The sequence below is a fragment of the Gallinula chloropus genome, assembly GCF_964237585.1.
Source record: "Gallinula chloropus genome assembly, chromosome: 1".
Lineage (NCBI taxonomy): Eukaryota > Metazoa > Chordata > Aves > Gruiformes > Rallidae > Gallinula > Gallinula chloropus.
This window is the reverse complement of record NC_140085.1, coordinates 68,442,372-68,469,113: the sequence shown is the minus strand read 5'-3', so window position 1 is coordinate 68,469,113 and position 26,742 is coordinate 68,442,372. Positions and strand designations below refer to the sequence as shown.

Below are 26,742 nucleotides of genomic sequence, written 5' to 3'. Positions count from 1 at the left end.
ACTATTCAACTGTAGATTTCCTTCTGTGGCTTATGTTTCAGTGTGGTTGGTGATGGATTTGTTTAACATGCTGGATGCTGTATCCTCCCTCTTAAAAAAAAGTGGTGCTTCCAAAACTACCAATTTCTGAATGTAATGCAGCACACTGACAGTAGGTCTCTGCTTGGAAGAGCTGAAAAATAACAAAGACGGTGACAGAGATCACATGTGGCTTTTACTATGGGGGGAATGCCCTGACTTCTGTAGCCTGAGTGGACATAGAGATCTGTGATTTCTCACATGAAGAATAGACTCATGTCTTGGCAATTCATCCAGTTTTTACTCCGATACAATAGACCTTTCATTTAAACTAATTTTAAAAGAATTAGAATTAATTATGTTTGGATTTGTTGTATCAGTGAGGGACATCACTACACCCACATGTTGTTTGTCTCCTTGGCAGCTCTGTCTGCAGGGTGGCTCATATGAGAGTTTAACTTTTGCTCCAAGTAAAACCAGATTTGGATTAATTCAGACGTTTTTAAGGTTTCTTTGGGTTTTTTAAACTGTTGAGGCTGAGGTGAGGGGCAACATTAGTAACCAGGAGAGGTAATATTCTGTAAACGAAAGATCTGGGCAGCCTATAAGTAGCCTGTGAATCAGTTTACCCTTTTCTTTCCACTGCGGTTTTTATTTGCTCTCCTTTTAGTCTGATTAAATCTCATAAAGGTCAACCCAGCCCGGGATGTGAGCTTGGAGCGATGACTTAGCGATCTGAGGGTTACATTAAGGTTGCCAGCAGACTGAACTCCTGTTGGTGTGTCCATCGTTTCCTCTGAGAATCTGGGCATGTTTTTATTTATTAGATTGAGCCTGCAGTTCTAACCCATTAGACATATTTCTGAGCTGGATTTGTATTGATAATAAATACAGTGAGACCTCTGAGCTTCAGAATAACATGCAACAGAAGCATGGTGTGCAAAGGAATAAGGGCAGTGATCTAATGTTGTCACGATTACGGGCTCTCATCTGGAAACCCCTGGGGAGCACTATGCAGATCTGAATGTCAGAGGCAAAGGAAGAAAGATGATGGTAGAAGTTATGCATCAGGTATTTGTGTTATAGTGAAAGAGCTTGTCAGATAGCTGAGATGTCTTAAACCCTCCTCCGGGCCTTTATAAAGGCTGGGCAGGCACCTCAAGATGTACTAGCCTTAAGTCAAAGCAGTTTAATGCTGAAATGGTAGCCTGTCTGGTTGCTAACAGACATTGTTTGGTAGAAGGGGAGGCTCTAAGAACCACTGAGATGTAAAGAGGTCTGCAGCCGAAATGTTTTCCCCTGTCTCTCACAGACTGTAGCTCACATAGTTTAAAAGCTAATGCAGTTCTCTTGTAACATCTTTTTATCTGCCTGCGTAGGAGGAAATGTGTGATTTGATGAGCCATTTCCAGGGTTTCTTTGCAACACCAGAGAACCAGATCCAAAATTTGTGCCAAAGTCAGAGCTTCAATGGATAGAATCTAGCCCATAAATGCCGTGTCTCACGTAGCATCCCATGTTTATCAGAGTTTCAACAAAATAAAACGAAAACATGATTTTTCTGTACTTCAGGGAAAAATAATTGTGGTTTAATAATACAGAGGGTTAGTTTGGTTTGCTCTTGAGAAAGTGTGGTGGTGAAATAAGAGGTGAAGTGCCTGCTATATTACTGGACATTACCACTTGCCAAGTAAATAAAGGAGGCATGATGGAAAAGATATTTAAACTTATTGAACAGTGTGTAATTGCTTTTCTATTCTCGTGATATGATTATGCTGTATAGTCTATTCAATCACCTGCTCTTATCATGGCACTCATGACTCCTCAGTGTGTTTTGGTGTGGAAGCTGAGAACTGTTAGTCTGATGAGAGAATAACAGGCATCGTTTCTGTGTACAGTTGTGATATTCAGTTATTGAGGTCCTGGAGGTCTAAGATGTGTGACTCAAGCTATGATACCCTAGCAAATTGACATTGGTAGGACCCGGCTGTGAAAGTAGTGGCCTTATGCAGTAGCTCTTGAACCTCAAAACAAAGCCAAACCAAACCAAAACCTGCCCAGTAGGTTTCAGAGTTGCAAGCACATACTTTCATTCATACAGAGGAGGAGGTGCTGAGTCATTGGCATTGTCAGTTACTAAAGTAGTTCATCCTGCAGAGAAGTGCCTATGTCCTGCTCAGACTTACAAACAAGATTGATTATATTGTCTGTGGTCACTTGTTTATAGAACATGGCAGTAAAAACAAACCAGCTGCCTCCTGAGAGTTTCTTCTCACATTTTAAGCCTAACTAAAATATAAAAAGGAAGGTCTTGGAAGCGTTCCAGGTTTTGTTTGTTTGTGTTTCCCTCTAGATCCTAATGAAGGAGTTAATTTCTGCTCTGCTGCTTCTTGCCAGCTAGGCTCTGGTTCTTTATAGCCATGCTGTGAATGCTTCCCAGACATGGTGACTGAACAGGCTCTGCTTTCTGACATGGCCATAACACTTCTGTTTGCTAACCTATGAGTATTTGCTAATGTCCAAAAAATGAAGTTGAGCCCTTTTTAGATGTTCAGTATTTTTCAGTAGCCTTCAGCCTGTGGCATTTGAGTGTCTCATTATCATTGTCTTGAGCATTTTACAATCCGGGATCCAAAGCACAAGCCAGAAGAGACTTGCATAATAGTAGAGGAAATCAGTGCAGTGGCAACTTGATCCTGAAATTCCCTCAGGGAACCCACACCTGAGCGAGTGGCCAAAACCCAGTAGCCTTGCAGAGTGTTAATGGTTGAAGATCCTACTCTTGCCTTGCAGGAAGTGTAAGGTAATTTCTCTGAGAGAGGCTGCAGAGCAAGCTCACAGAGATCATTTGTGTGCCTGTAGCCTCAGTCTTTGCCTGGCGCTCTTATCCCTGAGCTGTGTCTCACAGTGATATCGCTGCAGGATCTCTAGGTTATCATTCAAGTTTATTTGTGCAAAAGAGCTCATTCAAGTCCAGCACAGGGACTTGTTATTTGTGTATGTTGCACACTCTTAGCATTATGGAATAAAACGAAACTACAAGCAACCCAAATTAATCCAGCGTCCTATTATGCTTTTCTTGGCACTGGCAAGAAGTGTGTTTCTGGGAATTTGTCTCCAAATTACAAAGACATTAATGATAAAACAATACCCGTGGTTAATTTTGAATAAAAGCTTGATATTCTGGGCCTGCTCCAGCTGTCAGCAACATATTCCAGCCTTTTAAGCTGTTGAAATACTGAATGCATGTGCTACTGGAGAGTGAATGTAGGTAGAAGCAGACAGTATCTCCAAGGAAAAATGTGGCCTCCTCCAATGTTTTCATTCCGGAAGTTGGATAAATGTATATGACTGAATACGCAGCTTCCTTGAGTGTGTTAACAGAAGCTTTCAAAGCATGTTCCAAACTCCCAGTGTTGGTGCTGCAGATTTTTTTTTTCCTAATAATTGAAAGTTGTGGTCATTCAGAAACTTTTTTCCCCCTGTTTAATTAATTTTAAGGGATATCAGTAATTTGATTTCAGGCAAGTTTAGGGTTTTTTTTTTGTTTGGCCTAAGTAAATAACCTAATTTTCTCTCTTGCATTTTAATTTGAAACCAAAGGAGATAGTTTCACAGGGGAATTTAGTTACTGTTTACAGACAGTGCCAATGAAGATGATCTGTCTTGTACCTTTCTTCCCTACTTGGCATTCATCTGAGATGACAGAAACCTGTATTCATAACCCACTCTGCTTCATTTGGAGTTTGGAATCCAAGTTAGACACTTCTGTTGTGATGTGTGAATTTATCACTGCGTTTGTAGCTTTGGAAATAGCTCTTTCTCTCTCTTGTGTTTAATATTAATTTTATATTCATTGAACCAGAGAAGAAAGGAAAGAGTTTTATTGCCCATGAATTTGATATTTCATATAATTTAATCTGGTTCAAAGAATGGATACAATTTTTGGTATACCTTGACAATAGTTTTTCTTGTCTGGAGCTATATTCTAAACCATATAAAACTGTTTAAAAAAAACCCCAAACCAACAGACAAACAAACTCAACAAAAAAACCCCTCATTGCTTGGTAAATAACCAACACGAAAGTTTACATGCCTCTACTCACAGTATTGTAGTGTCTTGAACAAATTATTGCCTGTATTTTATAGATGAGTTAACAGACCCTGTGAGAATTAACCTGATGGGCCCATGGCCATATGGAAAATCTGCAGGATGTCCAGGGAGGGAGGTCAGGGTTCCTACCTCACAGCTGTGTGCCTTGAGCACAAGGTGGTTATTCGCAACACTTCATCTTGCCTGACCATCAGTCTTGAAGTAAGCAAACATACCGGTTTCAGATTTCAACAGGAACTGGTGATTTTGAGACCCAGATGTCACAGAAAATGCTGATTTATTTATTTATTGATTGATTGATTGATTTTTCTTCCTGTTAAGAGTGAACATTAGCTATCTGAAAATCAGATAGCTGAAGGAAATTTTTTTTGGCCATTAAAAAAGAAAAATTTATAAAAAAAAAGGTGGGGTAAGTCTTGCCAAAAACATATCAATTGGGTGTGTGGTTTTGGTTGGTTGTTTTGTCGGTTGGATTTTTTGGGTTTTTGTGGGTTTGCTTTTTTTTTTTCTGTCCAAGGAGACAGAGACATGAGGGCAGCAATTAGCTTGCTAAGCTGTAGTCCAACAGAACATCCCTGGAGGCCCTACCTGCTGCTTGGTTGATGTGTGGTCCTCTCCTGAAGGACCTTCTCAAGGTCATCAAAGTGGTGAGATGTTTCTGGGATGCAGGGAGAAGGTGAGATTTGGGTTGTGCTTTAACAGCCACTTATTGAACCCATCTTGCATCTTAAAAGTAGAATGCCTGCCAACTTGCTGCCCCCTGGTCTTGGCTGTTGAGCAGCCAATTTGCATGTGGGTATCAGTCTGTACTACATCAGGCAATGGTTCTTCAAACACCAGTCTTGTGCCCAAATAGTTTGTTTTCTTTACATTTTGTGACAGCATCTATTTTAAACGTGCTTCCTGCAAGACTTGGACAAAACAAGTGCTTTAGCAAAAATCCCACTTGGGCTGTATGGAGGGTTTCTGAGTGTAAGGCTCTGACAGGCCCTGGCTAGGTGCTGTTCCTCTGCAATCTGTTGGCTGCTTAAAGGTGTAAGGAGGAGTGAAGACAGTAGGAAAACAAAGCTCTTCTGTGTAGGAGAGGAGGTCAGTTGTACCACATGGTAGGTATGTGGTGTCAGAGCGGGCAGCTGAGCTGCCTGGATGATCTTTTAATAGTATCACCTTTGCAATTAAACCCCAGTTTTTTAGGCAGTTTTTGTTGTGTTGTCCCTTCTACTGCCTTTCCTGCCCCCTCTCATCCTTCTGTAAAAGGATATGGAGGTGCCAGGTGAAAGACAGCCGTGGTGGCAGAAGCTGCTCTTCCCTCTGCCTGGAGCAGTCAAACACAACAGGGACGATTCTCCCTCCCTGTTTTTCTTCCTGATGCCTCATCAAGTAGATTGAGTATTTGAGAATCACCACACTGGTCGACAGAACATAGGTTGAAGTATGAGTATGGGTTGAAGAGTCCTCTCCAGAGTTACCCTCTACAGAAATAACTTGTTCCCATGTCCCCAGTTTGTTAAGCAATGGCCCCAGAGTCCTTCATGGTTTCACGTTAGAACTCTTCTGATGGTCATTGAACCCTTCTATGTACAGTTGTTTTTCACCTTTCCAGGAGTATGGATTGTAGCTTACTCTGTTTGTAAAGCTGCTCATTCAATGACAATTCAAGTACTCTGAAAAGACAGGTTCAATTGAATCTGTATTATCAGAAGTAGTAGCTAATGATATCCAGTGCACTGCTGTGCATCTTTAGTCATTACATGTTTAGCATGGAGTACAGCTTCTGGGGAAAGGTAGCCTGGCAAATAAGCATGCAAAGTTCTGCAGCACTCTCGTTTTAAAGTCATAGTGCCTCTCCTGCCCTTCACCTGTTGCCATAGGTCACTTAAGGCTACACAGGACAAATCACAGGAAAAACACACGGTCAACTGATCTCTCTTAATTCATTGCTAGTCTAGACTTTTACTGCTGTGTGTCCAGAAGGCTTACCTGAGGCAGGACCTCAAGCTATCAAGCAAACCCAAATGAATCAAGTCTTGCTTGTTGCATACAGCTTGTAGCTTAGTTGAAGGGCCCCCAAAACTTTGCAAGGAGGAAGAACTGCTCTAGCAAGTTGTTGGCAAATTGCTTGTGCCTGTGGAATGATCTGCTAATATGCAGGAAGGTGCTGGCAACGAGAGGGTTTTGAAGAGCAGGTACAAAAGAAACCCCAAATGACCACACAGAAGTCTTGAAATTATTTATTTTGGACCCCCCCCAAAAAAAAAAAATGACAGTAATAATCATAGAATACAGTAGAAGAGTTAAAGTAGTATGGCACAGATATTGCATAGAAGAACTATAAATTTACAAGTGCCACAGGAAAAAAAACCCACATGTCTTGGAGGAGGAGTAATGAAAAAACCCCAAACCAAACAACAGGTGACAGGCATTTCAGGGCCAACAGTTCTCCCAACCTTCAAATCTTAACTTTTGGGTATATGAAGACCTGGTGGTACCTGCTAGTGGGAAGGTCAATGTGGATGTGCATTCAGAGCCAGAGAAACACCACATCAGAGCAGGGCCCAGCTCCTGCTCTTTAACTGTCGGTGTAAGGCTGCATTTCTGCAAATAAAATGTATTTAATTTGGCACCTTGTCGGACTAGGTTTCATTGTTACTCTAATCTTTACAATCTACAGTAAGCTGAAGGGTTGCACTCTTCTCGTTGCTGTTTTTTTCTGTGCTGAGTTCTGGCTGCATAAATAAGAGTTTTGTGCCTTTTACCACCTTTCCCTGACATCCTTTCCTTGAAGGCTTCCTCCTTTGCAACCTCTTGTGGGCCTAACATATGCTACATATCTGAGCCCCTAATTTCTACTTAACAAAAAAGACCTACTAGAAGCTGCTGACTTTTAAATCACCCCCCTTAGCATTCACAGTGTAGTTTTCACGACTACCCTTTAGTTTAGGAATGAGTTTAGTTTTCAGTCTGTTCTGTGTTTGTACTTAATGTACAACTGGTAGCTCAATGAGATTTTTATTATGTAGAGATATAAAACAATATGTGTTTATATATATATATTACACACACATATATTTTTGGGAAGCATTTCTTTTGTTTTCTAGATACTTTCAGGGTCATATTTCAACATATTCTCTGCATAAGAACTTTGGGAATGTGGTGACAGTGGCAACTGATATTCTCATTTGCAACACCAGAGCGTTTTAAAAAGTAGTTACAGAACTGAGAGTAACGAAATTATTTGTTTTGTAGTAGGTACCCACAGAAGGAATCAGAGGTAGTCCCCGAATCAGTCAGGCCATGGGAGGCAAAAGTGGGAGGGAGGGAACATTCCCTTTCTGGGAGAGTCCCCCTTCTCAGCAGAATGGAGCAAGAGGAACGGAGGGGTGGCTTGCATCTCCCAGGAAGCAGCAGCTGTACAGATTAACTCCTTCAGTTTTGCTTTTATGCAAAGTGGGTGTAAATCTTGCCGAGCCTGGGCCAGGAGCTGCTTGCCATAGGATTGACAAGTGTATTTCAGGACATCTTACGCAGTAAGATCATGGACCTAAGCAATTATGGTGTGTATTAAATTTCTTTGCACACAAGTCTTAGTTTCAGATAGAAGGAGAAAATCGAGTCTGTGTGGGATCAGGAATGCTAATACTACTTTCTTTGGTTAGGGAGAGCAGCTTCATTTTGTTTGCCTCTCTAGTATATTTTGTTGACAACTTTTAGATATTAGGAAAATGTGTGGGCATGCTTAGGCTTCTGCAGATTATAGCTGAACAGCAAATAACTCCTACCATGTTCATGCAGGTGTGAGAAGTGCTGTGCTGGGACCTGCCTTCTGCAGGCTTTAGTCTGTCCTTGAGCTCAGAGAGATCCTCTGCAGGAGTGGTTAAAATAATTGAAAGTGGCTTTTCCATAGTCTATTTGGAATAGACATTAATTTTAAATGATAGTTTTTTATCTTTAAAAACAGCTTTCAGCAGACTATCACACTGGTAGCAGCCAGTAACGACCACTTGTTGCTCAAACCCAGGAAGACCCATGTGCTTTCCCTTCTTCCTTTACAGGGACCCTTGTGGGAAACAGTTATGATTTTGCAAACTCCTGGGCTTTGCACAGTGAAGACAAGAAGTGCACCAGAGTGCAGACTCCAAGCAACACGTGCAACATTTCATCTGACGTTGCAGGGAAGGTTGGTGCCGCAAGATACTGTTCTGGTTTCGGTCCTCCCCTGCCTGAGGGCAGCTTGCTTGCCCTTTGGCAGAAGAACATGAATGCTTCCTTGAACCCATGTCTGTACTTAAAGTGGTCCTCCCTCAGCGAGTTACCCAGTTTGGGTTTCTGAGGCACAGTGAAATAACTATACTGGGTGCTGCTCTTGCCACTGTGCTGGAACAGGGTGTGTGGCTCCCTGTCCAGCTTGGAGTTTAACACAGGGCTGGTGGTGTCCAAATGTAGGTACCTGGTGTGATGCAGCTAGGTCAGGTGCAGGCAGAAAGTGGAAGAGCCACATCCACAGCACATGCCTGTGCTGTCTGCAGGCGCACCCAGCCTCTCCGCAAGACAGTGTGGGGCTGGACGCAGGATGCAGCTGTGTGCTTGGGGTTCATGAGCTGGCAACTGTGTGCCCTCCCTGCAGACCCTGGCAGGTGCTAGCAGAAGGATTTCTGCACTGAGCTGCCTGGTGCTGTGGAAAAGTGACCTTGGGGGTTGTGTGTTATGGCTAATGTCTTATTTATTGCAGTCTTAAGAAAGAAACTGTGTACTTGCTAGTTAGCGAATGCAGTTTTTCTCTCTTAATGTACCCTGGCTGTCACTATTCTTTCTAAAACTGTAGTGTGTATATGCTCCCTCCACCTTTGCCTTCCTCCCTCAAAATCCCCAAACTCAACACACAAACATCAAGCAGATAAACGAAGAAACCCACAACTTATTTTGCCTGAGCCTGAAGCATGAGTTGCTGCCAAAGAGGCTTTGGTCTTATTACTTGGGAACAGTGTGTTTAAGTGGCACCTGTAAAATGAGGCAGGCAGTTCCCTCTCTGATTCTGCCAGCAGGGAAGCATCAGTTCTGAAGCCTCTGTGTGCACCACCAACGCAAGCAGTGTTTTGAATGTGTTGCAGTTTATATACCTGGGAGTCACCAGAGAGAGAGAGGGTGCTTCGGCCAGGCTATTTTTGACAGAAGAGATGTTGTCTGTAGGTGTTGCAAAGGCTCTGTGCCACCAGGCTTTTTCCCGTGCCAGGAAGAGGAGGAGGAGGAGGAGGAGGAGGAGATTCCTTCGGCTATGCATATAGATAGTAGCTCTGACTTATTAAAGAAACACAGAACTGCTTGTCTCAGCCAACTCCTGTGACCCCCTTTGCTGCATCAGCCTTTTTCTTCTCTTTTATAAATACAAACATGTTCCTTGTTTCCATTAGACACAGGACAGACACAAATGGTCACCAGTTGAGGGAGGAAAATAGCTTTGAGTATATACTGACTGCATGTGGTATTACAAGTTATGATTGTCGTGGCAAATTGAGTCTACATCCATGGAAGTTTTGCATCTGGGGGTCTGGTTTAGATTTACAGCAGAGTAACTGCCAAAGTTTAGCCCTCGGTTTCTTGTTATTCAAGTCGTGTAGACTGGTACTTGTTAAACTAGGTTTAAACAACTTCTCAAGAGTAGTAGCACTTCCTGGAACATATCTGCTCTACAGCTACTTTGAATGTTGGTTTCCTGGTTACCTGGGAAAAGCTAACTAAGACTCGGCCAAGCTTGCAGACTTATGACTCTTTACAGTTTCCCTAAGCTTTTGAATGGGGACACTTGTTTAAGTCATGTTCTGAAATTCAGCAAAGTATGCTCAGATCCCTTAGCACTACAGCTTCAGCCTCACAGCCTGCGAGCTTGGCTGAGGAAACACAGACACGATTTCAGCTGATGCCTCTTGCAAGAGGCTCTGCGTGTTTGCGGCATTTCTCTTGGGGTCTGGACTTGCTGAGTAATGGTACATTGTGCTAAGGACATTACCGAAGCGTGGGGGGTTTCAACCTGGTCGAGATGACTTCAAAGGGACAGGACTCATTGTAAATCCAGTTACAGCTCCAGAGCAGGCTGGGTTTTGCAACTGGCTGTGGCCGCTGTAATTTTATCTATTCAGGCAAGCTTAATGTTTAGAAAATGTCAACATTGCAGCTGAGGCCAGGGAGTGGCATGCAAGATGGAATCCTGCCTGATGGGTAGACTGCAACTAATGTGAGTTTTATACTGATCACATTAAATATTGATGCTTTGTTGGAGAAAGTTTGCTGTCCTGCAAACTGTATGAAATTATCTTCTCTCTTGTGTGAGTTCATGAGCTCACAGCATTTAATGTTGGCTTAATTTATTCACTGTACAAGGATAAACACAGTGCTATTAATAGAAGTCCAGCAGAACGACTGCTGCTGAAGAATGTAGGGCTTTTTAATAGTGTGCTTTGTTTGCTTGCTTCAGCTTTGGGAATGTAAAACTCCCCGGTTCCAGGCTCCCTCCTCCCTGCCAGGCAGTCAGCTGCTAGGTGAGGACAACAGCAGCTTTGGTTTAGTGTGCTTCTCCACCCAGTCACCCCACTTGGGGCAGATCTGTGGTTTTCTTTGCCCTGTCTGCCCCTCCCCGCAACAGTATCCTTGGAGAGATGGCTTCTGGCTTCTTTGCAAGATGTGGTGAAGCCAGAAAGCACACTAAACCCAGAAAACATGGGGAATTTCATGTCCTTTAATAAGGAAGAGTTCTTGTCTTGATTAATGGCAAGGTGTTTCAGCTGAAGGTCTTGCTCACACACTTACCCTACTGCTGCTCCAGGCCCCTCCCTGCCCTCCACCTCCAAAGCACATACACCCTTAAATGTGTTTGACTGCTGCTCTGCCTGCAGATATGTTTTCTTTTTGGGTATATGTATTCCCTTCCTAAGGCTGAGTGCAGCTTGGCATCTGCGCAGTGGAGCTACCTGTTAGCTACCTCATCTTGTGATCCAGAGAGCATGCCAAATTGGGTTGTGCTAGAGGGAGGGAGTTGCAGCCTCCTTGCCATCCCCTGCCCTCTCTGGCAGCTGTTTAAATAGTTATTGAAAAGAACAAGCATCTCTTCTGTTGTCTGATCCATTTTTTTTTTCACCACTCACATTTCACGATGATTTAAGCTGCCTCTTCACTGAAGCACTGCAGTCTAAGAGACTCTCAGGTGACCAGTGGTATGGACAACATGCATCTTGAAGTACAAAAGGAGTGAAGTGGATAACTGTGGTGTTCAGGCAGCCTTGGAAACAAAAATATATATGCTTTAAAGCATTACAATTGATTTATGCACTCTTAGGTGTTACTTTTATTGTCTAGATTTCACCTTTCATAGAAATGGTGCATGGACATCACTGTTTACTTCTTTCTTTTTTCTGTCTTTATTGGGGAATGATACCTATAGCATGTCAGATGTGAAAGCCATTGAAATTGTAAGCTGAAATTAGATTTCAACTGACTTCAGCCTTTGCTGCAATCGGTTAAGAAATAGTCCCACTCGTATCCCATAGACTAGGTCCATATGCAATAAAGAAATAGCCTTTCTCCCCAGATCTGAAAGCATGTGGAAAGAATTTGCAACTTTTGGACTATAATTTGTAATGTTAGAGGTTGCAGACATGAGCATACAACTCTATGGTGCGTTTTAGGAGTGAAAATGAAGCCCAGTATGCCTCAAATGTAATTTTTCTGTTCCTGAAATAAACAGGTTAACTGAATCAGCATTCAAGTGAAATGACTTTTGTTAGTTGTAGTTATGTTTGCTCAAACACACAGCCAGCGTTTGGTGTACTAAACATAATGGCTTTGTGTGCCTTTTGCTTAAAAAGATACGAGGCTCAACCATTCTCCCTTCGAGCGAACCAAAAGGAGATGCATTCTGAAAAACTATGCCCAATTATGGCCCCAAAACACACTCTTCCTGAATGGTAGGGAGAAACACTTCTGTGTATCTATATACCATATATGTATATACCATATATCTATATACCACAGGGTCTCAATTCACAGGAACGAGAGGGTGTCTCTTCTTTCTTTCATTACTTTTTATGCTATATCTCTTTAATGGCAATTGTTAAGCAACAGACAAATGCAGTTTATGCAGCAGCAGTGCCACAGAAATTGGAAGAATGTACAAAATTCCACCTACAGCTCTGTGTGGTGGGACTGGGGCAGAAAGAAAGTCAGCAAGTTTGCAGTTGTTAAGGGCTGCCCATGCCAGGACACCGCCAACCCATTGCTGAAGTACAGGGAGAAGTTTCAAGACCTTCACCTTTATTTCAGATGCTGTGGTCAGTTCTGCTAGTGTTAATCTTATGGCCTCCTGTACTCCAGGCACTGTTTAAACCTGAAGATTTGCTTCCTGGTCTGTAGGTTTGAGATGGGTTTTTTGACTGTGTGGAGCCACTTCCAGGACCGCTGCTCTATGAACACTGCTGCTCTACAGCAGCAAGTGAGACCACCAATATCTGGTGCTTACCATGTGTGTACACTGTCCCCCAAACTAAAGAACAAGAACCTCTCTTAGTTCACTCTGCTGAGTTTTAAAGAAAGGAAGGAGAGAAACTAAAAGTAACTTGATGAATAGTTTAAGTTGGAAGAGACCATTGGAGGCCATCTGGTCCGGTTGCATGTTTGTGACAGGGCCACCCTAAGTGAGGATACTCTAGTCCTTGTCCACTCACATTTGGAATATCTCCAAGGATTGTAGTTTCACAGCCTCTCTGAACACTTGTTCCAGACTTTGACCACTGTCATGGTGGCATTTTTTGTTTGTCTTGTATTTATTTAGATTTGATCATATTTCATCTTATGTCTGCAAATTTGTCATGATAATTGAGGTCTAAAAGATGGGGAAAACTTCAGCTATAAATTCTTGTATAAAGGCACTGGAAAATGAAAAGCAATTTGAATGAAAAGCAAACTTTTAGATAGCAAAAAAGAAATTTCTAATGTATATTGCTTGGTGTCTTTATAATCAGCTAGAGCTCAGTCATTAAGTATGTTGTTATAGAACAAAACACAGACCGAAGAACACCTTATGAAAAAAGGGGTTTAATGTGTTGTGGTTTTTATTTTGCATAATTTCTTTTTCCCCCCTTTTTTTTTTAAGTCACTTTCACATCTAACATTTACAGGTGTGTAAAAAAACCGGTCATAATAGATTGTTTCTACTGGTTTTACTGTTATCCTGTGTTTAAAGGAATATACAGTCCTAGTTCTATTGCAACATGACAGTGGAAGTATATTACATTTTTAAGCTTCATTATCTTATTAAGAAAACAATAAAGCCTAAATGGACCTGTTGCATATATTGGTTTTCTGTTGCTTTTGATTGTATCTGGATCAAGGCTTTGATCCAGGACTGCTCATCCTCCGGATGGCTCTGAGCTCACTTTCAGTCTTATCAGTTCCATCTTGAAGCTCTGCTTTAACAGCTTTTTTGGCTGCTTCTGTTGTTGCTTCCACCCTTAAGGCACTGTTTCAGCTTTCTTATGCCTCTGTGTAGTCTTAAAGCAGCACCAACCACTATTTATGCAGTTCTTGCTCCCCACCTTATAATCTTTCTTTCCAGCTCATTTAGCATATTGGCTGCTATCTGGGCATCAGAATTATTCCAGGCTGGAGCTGATTTTCAGGAGAATAATCATGTTCAGCTCTGTAATGGTGCTCAGTTAGCATTGTTTTGAGTTCCCTGGGGCCTTTCTCAGAAAGCTCAAGACCTCTTTGTGTATGCAGTTGTTCACTGAGCACTTTGCTAAACTCTGAATGTATTTCCAATGGGCCAAACATTTCTGGTTGGTTTGTTTTCATAAGCAAGAAGTGTTCAGAGGTACTAGCTCTAGCTGATCATCTGGACAAAACATCCTTTATTGAAAAAATGTCAGCAGTTTACTTATACACAGATATACCATCTGCTCATCTGCTGTTCTGAGCGTCTGGATATCTGCTGAGGTTGGTGGGGTTATCTGCCCCCCATTTTTCATCCCAAAAAATGAAAGCAAGACTTTTATATACCTCTCTCTTTATTATATTTTTTTAAATTACAGCAACTTGTATATGTTGTCATCTCAGGTGCTTGTTACCTATTCATGAGTAATGCATTGTTACTGTGAAGAGCATGATTCCCCGCACATCCAACCTATGTATAACACCTGAAATACACATTGTGGTTACATCTGCCTATATAAAACACTGATGAATAAATAGAAGAAAGTTCTGCTTCATCTGTTTATGCTAGGGTTGTATCAGAAAATTGTTTTTCCTCTTAGCTCATTGGCATCCTTTCAGAAAGATGCATTGAGGACCACAAACTTATTGAACCGTGAAATAATGCATGCATAAGATAAAGTCTATTTGGGAACCTCCCTTGGAGAACTTAGTCTTAAACTAAGCTTTCCTTTAGCTGCATGTGAAACATAACCTAAATCGTGTCTTAGGTTGCTCTCAGCTGAGGGGAGAGGTCTTGGTATCTTCCCCCCATTCCACGGTGCAGTCCTGTCCTTGCAGCAGCTGTCACCACGCTGATTTAACTCATGAGAAGAGAAGAAGAAATTTTTCTTCTTACCTCGGTTACTTTTCTGCCACCTATCTGAGTTAAATTGACCTGTTGTGCATTGGACAAGCCAGCAGGAGTGACAGGAACGGGTGGCCAGAAGTGGTAAACAAATCTGATTCCTTGAATTCTAGTCAGACTTAATCTTTCACTTTGAAATTTCCTCTGTTCTCTCATTATCTGAAAGACGATCTGGTCCTTTTCTTCATAAGGACTTCAATTGTAAATTCTTGTCTCTTGCTACATGTGTCTTCCTGGTAGTCAAGACACCATCTCGTCTTCACTGGGTGGGAAGCAGGTTTTTGCTTCCCTGCATTTGGTGACTGATTGACTGACACGTTTCTGTGTAGAACATCCTGCATGTGGCACTAATTTATATTAATCATTATATTAATGAGCCTCTCTTTGTTTATGGGTGGGGTGAACAAATAGATGAAGCTCAATATCATCTTCGCTATGATGCTATTTAGCTACGTGGTGGTGTTAAATAATAACCATGATGTTATTTAACAACAGTGATGACTTGTTTTTTTCTCCCTTCTTGAGTCTGTGCTGACATATTTTGTCTTTTTTCTTGCCTCTTTCTACCTTTTGCCCACCACTTGTTGTGCAGGACATCATGGAAATCTGTCAGCTACTAAGAACATCTTCGACCTTCTCCCGGTGCCACCACAGAGTTGATCCAGAGCCATACATCAATCTCTGTGAAAGAGACATCTGCACCTGTACCCAGGGCATGGACTGTCACTGCTCAGTGTTCCTTGATTATGCAAGAAGCTGTGCTCAAGAAGGTGTGATTTTGGATGGATGGGCTGAAGAGAGCTCATGCAGTAAGTTGATGGGATTTTTCCTAGGCTGTTTATCCCAAATAAGTTTGCGCTTGCCCTGCAGGCTTAGGCTCTGCAGCTAAAAGCAACTGGAGCTCTTTTAGGATGTTGATTCAGGCATAGCAGGTTAAAATCTGAAGTGCCTTTGCCCTTTTCAGTTCTCCATCAGCCACCTTTTTCTAGAAGTTATTGTCCCTAAGGCAGGATTGTTTGAAACACGTATACAGGAAATCCTGAGCTGCTACAGATCCCACCATGGTATGAAAAGTCAATGAAGACTTTTTATGATAAACAAAGACTGAGATGTTTAGGAGCTATTTCACATATGTTTCAGATGTGTGGTGCTGCCCAGCCTGTGTCTGTCAAGTCAGCATCCTCATGAAAGGCTCTCAACATTTGTAAAACAACTGTTTCATCCCTTATTTGTTTGAAGCAGTTACACTGAAATTGAGATGTTGCCTTTTTTTCGCCAAACTTTGTCTAGATTAGAGATCCCAATTGCATCTTGAAATGTGACCTTTATTAGCACCATTTTTCTGAAGTCAGAGGTCCTGATTACATCTCTGTTAAGATTTTGCAACAAGGAAGTGCTTAGATTTACTGTGATGGATTGTGTTTATAGAGAAAAGGTCATGTTTGCACCCAGCATTGGTCTACGTAGTTCCACTAGAGAACTCCAATTAAATATATAAGCACGCAAATGAATAATGAAAAGAAAAATAAATCAGTCCTCTAATGTCATGTTCTCATGCTTTTTACGTTATACAGGAAGGACAATTTTCTCAGGATGTTTATGTAAATTGATTTCTTGGGGTGACTGATTTGTACTGACAATAGTTTCTTCTCTGGTAAAGATATTCTGCTAATGGCCACCACTGAAGAAAACTCTGCCTTCAGATTATGGTTAGGGCAGGAAGGTATTGCTAACCACTTGTTCAAGGGATTGTACTACAGAGGAGAGTCTTATTTCCAGCAGTAATTTGTTAGCCCTCCGTTGGGACATAAAAGGGATCTGATGAAAACTTGTCTCTTTGCTCAGTGTGGGAGCTAGAGAACCTAGTTTTGCTAGGGCTGTCAGTAAATCTAGCTAAAACTATGAGTGAAATGAACTCCTCTCTGTTCCCAGGACTTTTAGAGGTCATTTCTAACCATTGACTTCAAAACCCATATATTTCTGAGTTGGGGAAAAAGAGAGGTGGCCTGCTGCCACAGCAGGAGCTTAATTTTCCATCACCCTTCATCTGTGCTGTGATGCTTTCTCAGGGGATGATGATAATTGTATTGGAGGTATGAAATGCTCTGCTGTGTTGGAAAGGCTTGTCTTGCTTTTGTCTTGATAGAGTTAAGTTTTTGTAGTAGCAGTTGGTATAGTGTTATGTTTTAGAGTGAGGATGAAAACAATGTTGATAACACACTAATATTTTAGTTGTCAAGCAGTTGAAGACTCCAGCTACTCACACTGCTCTGACAATGAGAAGGTGGGAGGTACCTAAGAAGCTGGGAGGGGACACAGCCAGGACAAGTGACCCAAACTGGTAAAAGGGATATTCCATACCATATGATGTCATGCTCCATCTTTAACTAGTGGCTGGCTGTGAGGAGGCATGGCTCAAACTAGCTGAGCATCATCTCAGGGTGGTCAGCATTTGTGCTGTGCATCTCTTGGTTTATTTATTTTTTATTTTCCTTTTCTGTCTTTATCTTAACCCACAAGTTTCAGCTTTTTCTTTTTTCATTCTCTCCCACATCTGGAGGTGTGTTTGTTTTAATGGCCAGCTGGGTCAAACCATGGCCAGCTCTAGTGCTGAGCATGCTGTACTAGTGCAAATTCGTGCCCAAGCCCCGGAGCCACAGAGGGCAAGACAGCTCCTTCGTTAGCCTCCCGCCTCCTTCAATAGAGGATTTTCTGGGAAAGGGCAGGCTCTCATCTTTTCTTCCCACTGCATGCCCACACAGCCTTGTGGGGTATGCCTGCATCAAAATGAAGGGGTGGTTATAGAGTGTGCTTGCATAACAGCCTAGCCTAGATAATGAGGCAGTGAAGATACTACAGCATGGGAGGTATCCTGGGCTAGTGCTTCTCTGGAAGAAGGATGGGATCTGAGAGTCTTAACTGTCTCCCAGTTCTCTCTGAAAACAGAAAACAGTGTAACTTCACAAGTGAGTGGAGTAACTGCATAGCTTAATGGTACGAAATGTGCTTGTCTATCCAAATTACTTACATATTATTGCAAAACTTCCCCCTTTGCTTGATTGTTCTTAATACACTTGGTTTTAGTTATTAAGACTTGATTTATTGGAAAAGAAATTGGCTTCAACCTGTAGGTATTTACTACACAACCTGACAGAGGATGATGTTGCAGCAAGTGGAAAATCAAGTGTTTCTTAAACGTTCTGCTTCCGAGAAATAAATCATTTATTGGAGAAGATATGACCTTTTTGGTGTCTCTGTGGTTCAGCCTTTGATAATTAAGGGATTTATATGTTTAAGAATTATTGAGGAATTTGCATTTCTAATTTCTTTTAATTGTTTCAGAGCCAAGATGTCCGGTTGGCATGGAGTATAAAGAATGTGTATCCCCTTGTGTCAAAACCTGCCAGAGCCTGAATATCAATGAAGTGTGTCATGGACAATGTGTTGATGGCTGCAGCTGCCCTGGTAATTTATTTACTGGTTTATTTACAGAGTAACACTTGGCAGTGGAGCTATCTCTTTTATTAGAAGAAGGAAAGCTGTGTCTTCCCTTAAATTTTCTTGAAATTAGAAACATTTCTCCTTTTCTGGGACCATGCTCTTGAATAAACCACTTTCTATACTGCTTGTATGCTTTCTCCATGAAAGGGCTATTTTTGAGACCCAGTTGAAAAGTGTTTCTGTGAAAATCAGCACCATCTAGTACTCTAGGATCGCCTTCCTTGGTGAGGGACTGCTGACCATTGATGTATCTAGATCCCTTCTGAATTGCTTTTGGTTAGAAGCGTCCAGGTAGAATGAAGTATATTTGGAGAATATGCTAAAGGAGTTTCTTACAGAAATACAGTATGGGTAGAGCTCATGGTATAATTCCGAAGATCTTCATGATTTGAGATGTACAAATGATTCAATAAGTAAAATTATTCAGGAGATTTGATGGGCTTAAAGGAGGTAGCCCAATTTGGGGGGGGGGGTGGGGCGTTCACAGTCATCATCCTCTATTATACTTAAAACAACTGCAGGAGGAGTGATTTGGTGGATTTTGTTTGTTTTTTTGAAAGGACTACCTCTTCATTTCACCCTTCAGATCTGGACTTTCTGTGAATGCACAGAGATATTTACTGTCTCTCTGTACAAGATACCAAGTATGACAGACTCTTACTGAGAACATACCTTGGTTTCCAAAATAAGGCAGTGATAACTATGTCAGCCTTGTTTGAGGGGTTAACTGCATTCTAAACAACTCCCAGGCATTCAGAACTTTGTGTTTTCCCACTTAGCTGCCAGTCTCCTAGTTAGTGGAGGTTCAAAGCTGTCATACTGTGGCAGGACTTGGGAAGGTGCACATGGAGGGTGACAAGTGATGTAACTACGCACAGGTTCTTATTTTGTTATGAAGGATCTAGCTGTTATATTTGTGAAGTCCTGGGACTATTGGGAAAAGGTGAAGGAGCTGAATCCACTGGCTGCACAAGGACTCTGCCTGTATTCTTCCTTTGGTAACTGCACTGGTCAGTTCAGCACAGGAAAGGTCCAAGGGGACAGGACCTGAAGAGCAGAGAAACAGGAGCTCAACAGAAAGAGTGCTGCATGAGGAACAAGTAGGTGGGTAGAAGGAAATGCATGAAATGCAACACCAAAAAGGACATGGACCTGTTGGAGCAGGTCCATAGGAGGGCTACAGAAATGATCAGAGGAATGGAAGACCTCTCTTATGAAGTCAGGCTGAGAGAGTTGAGGTTGTTCAGCCTGGAGAACAGAAGGCTCCCAGGAGACATTATATCAGCCTTTCATTGGTTAAAGGCAATTTATAAGGAAGATGAGGAGGACTTAAGGTTGTGCCTGTTGAGATAGGGCAATGGGTAATGGTTTTAAACTAAAAGAGGGTAGATTTAGAGTAAGTACAAGTAAGAAATTTTTTATGATGAAGGTGATGAAACACTGGAACAAATTGCCTAGAGAAGTGGTACATGTTCCATCCCTAGAAACATTCAAGGTCAGATTGGATGGGGTCCTGAGCAACCTGATCTAGTTCAAGATGTCTGGGCTTACTGCAGTTGGGGTTGGACTAGATGACCTTTAAAGGTCCCTTTCAACCCAACCTATTCTATGAAAAAAATAAGAATCAGCAATTAAAAATTTTTACTGTTATTTGATGCACAGTCAACAGGGAAGAACTTTGATCTGAGATTCATACACCACCAGGAGGATCTCACAGATAAATAGAGGAATTTGGGATTATACCTTCTCTTAGCTGCACTCCATCCAGTACTCCAAGAGTAAAAAGGATCTGCTCAGCAAATGTGTCTTTTTTTTTTTTTTTTTTTCCTCCCTTAAATGCATCACAGTTACTTTAATTGCTGTAAATGGAATTACTATTGCCAGGAAAAAGCAGCGGATGTTCTGTTTTCTTGTGCTTTCTGGAAAGCCACACAGCTCTTTAATGCTCAGGTCTTGTTTTGAGTATTTCTCACTGGAAGGATTTTCTCAACAGCAAAGATCTTTCCAGGCAGCTTTCTGGCAAGAATGGAAGGAAAGGGGCATACCTGCGTTTCATTGTCAGTAGTGGCTGCTGGTGCCAGGAAAAGGCCAAAATATCTGCAATCAGTTAGGAGCCCTTCAAAGAGAAGAGAGATGGGTTTTCAGCAATCAGAATGTTTTGCTAAAACAACTGTTATAACCAGAGAAATACCAACTATCAACACGGGGATCTAAGAGAAAGACACGTCCTTTCTTCTACCAGTTTATAGTGCAATCACAGACAAGTCTTGTAATGCCTTTATGCCTCCATTTATGTTTTGTAAGATAAAATATAGATACAGAAACGTCATCAGTGGGATCCAAGTTAGACAGTTAGCCCTTTCACTTCTTGATTCTGTAGAAATTGAAAAGAGAAACCACTGTTCTATATGATAATGTTTTCTTCTCTCGGACTCTGCTAGACTTGTATGTTGTCCAACTCTGTTCCTTCATCCACTGCATTGTCTGCTCTTATGTCCTCCTACAACAAATACAAAACCTGTTCATACATCTTTACAGCTGCCAGTAAAATGCATGCATTTTTCAGTCAGATTTCTAGCCCATCTCTGATCATGCTTGATTGTGCTCCCCGTGTTTCACACTTGTATGCGCCAATATATGTGTTTTGGACTCAGGGACTGGCTAAACAAAGAAATCCTCCATTCAAGCATATCTGAGGAGGAGAAAGCACTTGAAGGAAAGCAGAACCCAGTTCTCATGAGAATTTTTGGCAAGCTTCATTGTGTTTTTATTGCTGTCTGTGACTGACTATGGATAACGCACATGAAGTCTTGCCAAAGCATATGAAGAACTAGAAAACCTAATCATATTGATGTTTGTGTCCCTGTGTGTGTGTGGCATGTGTATCTGCTGCTACCTGATCTATTCAGAGGGGAAGCTCCTTGATGGTGAACATTGCATTGAAAGCTCCGACTGCTCCTGCATCCACTCTGGAAAACATTATCCTCCTGGCTTCACCATCTCCCAGGACTGCAACTCATGGTAAGTTCAGTGTTGCTCTGGTGTGATTGCTGTTGCTCCATGTACTGCACACCACTTAGTGATTGTTTTAGATGATCTTTCTAGAAACCTCTCTCTACTTTTTAAAAATTTCCTTTTATTGGCAAAGGACCTACTCCCTTATTGGAAATACCAACCCCTTCCAAGAAGTGAGCTGTTCACAAAGACAAAATCAGCTCTGCTTTTAAAGGGTATTTGATCTGATAGAACAATGTGAGGGTCATACTCCTTCAAACAGTAGAGCACTACCTGTTTCCTGTGGATAAGACAGACCGGCAGGTTCCCATGTCTGGTTAATGTCAGTGGTTGTGTCTTTGTTTTGACTTCCTACATTTATTTAACCTCTAAAGCCTGCTTCTTTCCAAGAGGAGTTAGGTCAGACACGTCCTCAGAACTTCTTGCAAAGTTAATGAATCTCCCTAGCTGCATGGATTACAGTTTTTCTTTTACTCATGTATGTGAGCCTGAAGTGAAAGGCTAGCTGCCTAAAGAAAGGAAGGAGAAGGAGTAATGTATTTCTGATACAGTTATGTATTAGTGTAAACATATTTGTGGAAGGAGTTCAGACAACTCCATGCCCAGATGTTTCCAAGAGTCTGAGCACAGGAGGACTTGGGTAAGGCCACCATACACAAGTTTTTCGTTACCTGCACCATGTGTCACAGAATATAAACTACCATGACATTAGGATTTTGTCTTTTCCTGGAGCTATCTTCAGCTTTGGGCTTGGCCACAATTTTTTGGCTTTACTGCTCTTAGGAGATCAGTGACACCTGATAGACTCTACTGTTAGGAAATGCTTTCTATTATTTAGATTTGATACTGCTGTGGGGAATGACATTCCATTGGCTCTGCATTTACCGTCCTCAATAAACTGACTCCCCACAAGTAGTTTTTAAGGGCTGGAATAAAAGAGTAATAAGAATCCAGCAGCTCTTGAAGCTTGCTTGATTTTGAAGACTCTTGGATTGACTGACATGGTATCCCATGTACCCAAGGATGACAGCCATCTCAATCATTATCAGTGCATGTTACTTGTTACTAGTAGTGCCTATGGGAGAAGGCAGTAAATCCACCACCCAAAGGCCTTAAAGCAGATGTAGTCTACCTCCTCGAAACTTGCACAGAAAGGAAAACAAAGCAGGAGGAGCTTAAGTCAACAGTGTGCTATCAGACTGATGAAGGGCTGCTTTAGCAGCAGTCAAACTGGCAAGAGAAGGAAAGGGATTGTAGAGTTCCTGTGACAAACTCATGATGCAGTGACTGGACTAGTGTGGACAGTGCTGGGCCCATGCTGCAAGAAAGAGAATTACAATACTGGAGAGAGTTTTGTGGAGGACACTGGAGATTATCACAGCAGGTGAGTTTATGATGTGAGGAGAAGCAAAGGGAATTAGACTTGTTTAAAGGGGGCACTTTCATTGCCAGAGTGGGGGTGTAAATAAGACTGGGACAAACCCTTTTCAGGGGTAAACAGTGAAAGAGCAAGAAGCAGTGAACACAAGTTGCAGCAGGAGGACTTCTGTTTAGACAAGAAAAAAAAAAATCTTCTCCCTGAGATCATGCAGTGCACTAGGACAGCTGCCTAGAGAGACTGTAGGACCTCATCGTGGAGATTTCTAAACTTAAATAGAAAAGGTCCGGAGCCACCTGATCTAGCTTTGATGTGCCCTTCTTTGAGCTGGGCGTTGCAATATATGATCTTTTCCCTATGATTTTGACCCCCATTATTCTGTTGTATTAATAGACATACCTGAAGAACAGCATTTGAAATTAATTCCACAACAGTGGAATGTAGTTGAAAACTTTATTAAACAGAGCTTTGATGGAGGGAAAAATAAGTTAATGAGTTTTGCAACCATTCCAGGCCTTATTACCAGCAATTGCTTTTATGGTTGGTAGGAAGGAGTGGTTATATTAAGAAATGTGGTTATGGGTGGTGGAAAGGATGTTGGGGATTGGTCTAATTTCCATGAGACAGGGACTGCCTGGTTCAATTTTTGGGGAAAAAATTACAACAGAAGATTTGAATTCATGTCCCCTTGCCTAACTTGTCATGATATATTTCCTAGCATTTGTCGACATGGCACCTGGATCTGCAGCAACGGGGAATGCCCAGGTATGTTGTTTTTACTGTTTTCAGGTTTTGACAAGTAAGTGTTGCCTAAATACCTACCACTATATTGTTTTCTATGCAAAAAGTGAACGTTATTGTTACTGCTTGCTCCAGTATGAGCCAGATAGGTTCATACTTCCATGTTCTTCTTGTAAAACAAGCCAGATATTGTGCTGTATGGTTTATGTGTATCAATGAGCAATCCCATTTTGTGAGAAGAATGGTTCCTCTTTTGATTACTTAGTTTACCAAGATACTAAGTGTCTATATGTTCAGAGGATTGGCTTTCAGGTAGAGGAACACTGCTGGGTTTCTTTGCCCACATACCATTCCCTATTTGATTGCCTGAATTAACATACTTTTGTTGATGGGACAATTTGAAGTACTGAGAGTAGATTGAGTCACTCTTGATACTCCATGGCTTTGGGCTGTATAGGTCATGCTATGGGTGGAGGAGCTACAGCCCTGGGGAGGAGGCAGCCACCCTGCCCTCTGTGGGTGGTGGCAGACTACAGAGGCAGCTCTGTAGGTGTTCTTGTTTCCCTTCCTCCTACCATACCTACCTCCCAAACTCACTGGTTCAAGTGGCTGCTGTCCCAGTTTTTTGCCTACATGGAGAATGACTTTTCATGCCATGTGCTGGCCCCGCGTTCCTCCAGCTAGTTCTGTGGCCCATCCCCATCTCAGTTCCTTGACTGTGTTTAGCCATGGAAAGGCCTGCTTGACCTGAAACAGTATTTGAGTCTGCTTGCATTATGCATAGGAATCTGCAGGGAGACGACACAGCTTTTATCTTGTTTGTTCTCCCTGCTTTTGGGAACAGACAGTGGAAGGGATGATGAGGAGACTGGGGTCAGGGAAAGACAGAGCAGGTTTTGGGACTTGTTGTGGTGTTTGTTTTGGGTTTTTTTTTATTTTACTTTTTTTTAGATAACACTGTGTGATCCTCACCAATTAAGATAATTACAACTGTCTTAAAATGGCTATCAAATTCTGTCTTTCTATTAAGTCATCTTTCCTGTGCCACCAATGTTCCATTTCTTCCTGCTTTAGACTAAAAGAGCAGCTACTCCAAAACATCAGCAGAAAAAAAAAAAAGAAGGTATATGTATGCTATGCAAATGTTGAAAAAAGAAATGACATTTTTAGTGAGCTATGCCAAGCAGGACTGTGAGAAGCTTATGGTGTTCACTAAGATCTCTCCAAGTGCAGAGAAAATCACCGTCTGGAACCCAATCAAGGACACAGTCCTAGCTGATATATTATGTCTTTGAGCTAATGGGCAGTAGCATGTTTACAAATGAAAAACAGGCCTTTTTCTATCTTCACTTTTGACCTAGGTTATAGCTCTTAATGTTCTTGTTTTCTGGGCTACTACGAATGCTATGTGGGCCAAATTTTATCCTGAAGTCCAGCCACGTTTTCTTCACAGTGTTTACAGAATTGAAGATAAGCCTGGCATTGAGGCTTACAGTGAGGTTTGTGCAAGAAAGAATTTAACGTTTGTTGTATTTTTCTGAATTGGTAAGCTCTGCAGAATGAGCTGCTCAAAACCAGCTTGTTTTTATACCTTCAGCCAATATATGCAAGTCACTTTTCAGCTAGGCTTGTACGAGACTGAAGGTCGTGTAAGCGCAGCTGTTGTGTATGTACCTGCTAACATCTGCAGACTGTACTGAGGCAATATGGGAGGGCAGCAAAGCTTCCCAAAGTAGCACTACTTGATAGGAACGGTAGCGAAGTTTATATTGCTGCATATCCTGTTTTGTCTCTGTTTGATGCAATATTGCAGCATATTTTTATTGTTCGTTGGTTATTTTTGCAACAAAGTGTTCTAAAATCATGTGTCACCAAAAGTTTATGTGCTTAGACTCATACAAGCTGAAGATAGTTCTGTTATTTTTTCGCCAGCCTGTTCATCGGGAAAAGATACTTTTATATGGTGGGAATGCTGCAAGTTTGGTGATAAAACGGGGTACCCAGCTGGAGGTAGCGCTTCAGAAGGCAGTGTTGTATCAGCCAACTAGTGCTAGCTTGCACTAGCAAGAAGCTCTCAAGCTGATACCATAATTAAATTAATTATGAAGGCAGTAGGTTTCAGGAAATCTCAAGGGAAGCATTACACCAAATGGAACAGATAGACCCATAAGAAGAGACTTCACAGCATGAAAGAAATTGCCCTTCCAGGAGCAATGCCAAAGGGCTGGGTCTTGCCTGGGGTATCAGTCCCTAGCTCTCCATGCTGCAAACCTCTCCTGTTGGTCCCTAGTTGCAGAAAATGCCTTGGAAATTGAGCTGTGTGTAATATAGTGGTTTATGCCTAGTTTTCTTCAAATCTGTTCCCCACATCTGATGGCCAGTTAACAGACTCTGAAGTTGTCTAGAATAACGCTTGTTTTACCTTTGTCCAAGCTTAAATGAACAGAAAACAGGACTTTGAAAATACCAAGAGACCTCCCTCTCCAGGGGATGACAAATATCCAACAAGTAATGGACTCCTCTTAGGGCTATGGAAGGCTATGAGTCCTTCCTCAGGATCTAGGGTGGTGTTCTTTAGTGCAGTCTGGCTTAAGACAGTTAAGACTGATAATATGTCAGAGGGAATTTTTCCATTTGATGCTCATTAGGCAGAGCTTCTGTGAGACTCAGAAGCAGTGGAGAGAGAACAACTCATGGGGTTTACCTGCAAGCTTGTAACATTTAACTTTGTTCTGTCCTTTGTCAATGGATTGCCAATGTAGGCCTAGCAGCTGATTTTTGTTCTGGACAAGGAGGTCTCTGCCCACCCTGTTTTCTGTGGAACCATCTCCAAGTGAAATATTCTTCTTGCATGAATTAATCCTCAGGGCCTGAAAAGAAATTTTGAGCCTTCCTATGTGTTTGCAGAGGCCCTAGCATAACAGAGTTCTAAATACCAGTTGTGGCATCTGAACACTGCCTTCCACGGAATGAAAAGCCACAACTTAGCAAAGCATGTTAAGATGTTGATGTGTTTAAGTAGCTTCTTTTCATACTAAAAGGTAGACAAACTATGGAATATTTTTTAACTTATACTGCTTAATTAAGATGATAATTCAGATGTTCACCATAAATTCTGCCCTTGTAATAACTCCAGCCTTGATTGTCTTTCAGTTCTTCGTTCTGATAAGGTATTATTACTTTAATGTTAGATTGGTATTCAGGGCTGCCCAACGAAGGAATGAATCCTTTTTTTGGGCTGTGTTCAAGGAGGCCATTGTGAAAAAGGCTTTCAGACACTGTTACCTTCATAAAGCCATAATGTAATGCTCTAAAAACGCTGGTAGACAGAGAGAGGGCTCACAATCTGCCAAGACACAACTGTGAAACACT

General features: G+C 41.7%; 1 protein-coding gene across 1 annotated transcript in view; it reads left to right on the top strand.

Moving 5' to 3' along the window:
* VWF (von Willebrand factor) overlaps positions 1-26,742 on the top strand; it is a 138,317-nt gene that overhangs the window by 5,324 nt on the left and 106,251 nt on the right. Inside the window, exons 6-10 of the mRNA XM_084270626.1 lie at positions 8,185-8,309; positions 15,328-15,544; positions 18,078-18,200; positions 21,146-21,257; positions 23,348-23,394. Coding sequence (XP_084126752.1) covers positions 8,185-8,309; positions 15,328-15,544; positions 18,078-18,200; positions 21,146-21,257; positions 23,348-23,394 — 624 coding nt within the window. The remainder of the gene's footprint in view (positions 1-8,184; positions 8,310-15,327; positions 15,545-18,077; positions 18,201-21,145; positions 21,258-23,347; positions 23,395-26,742) is intronic.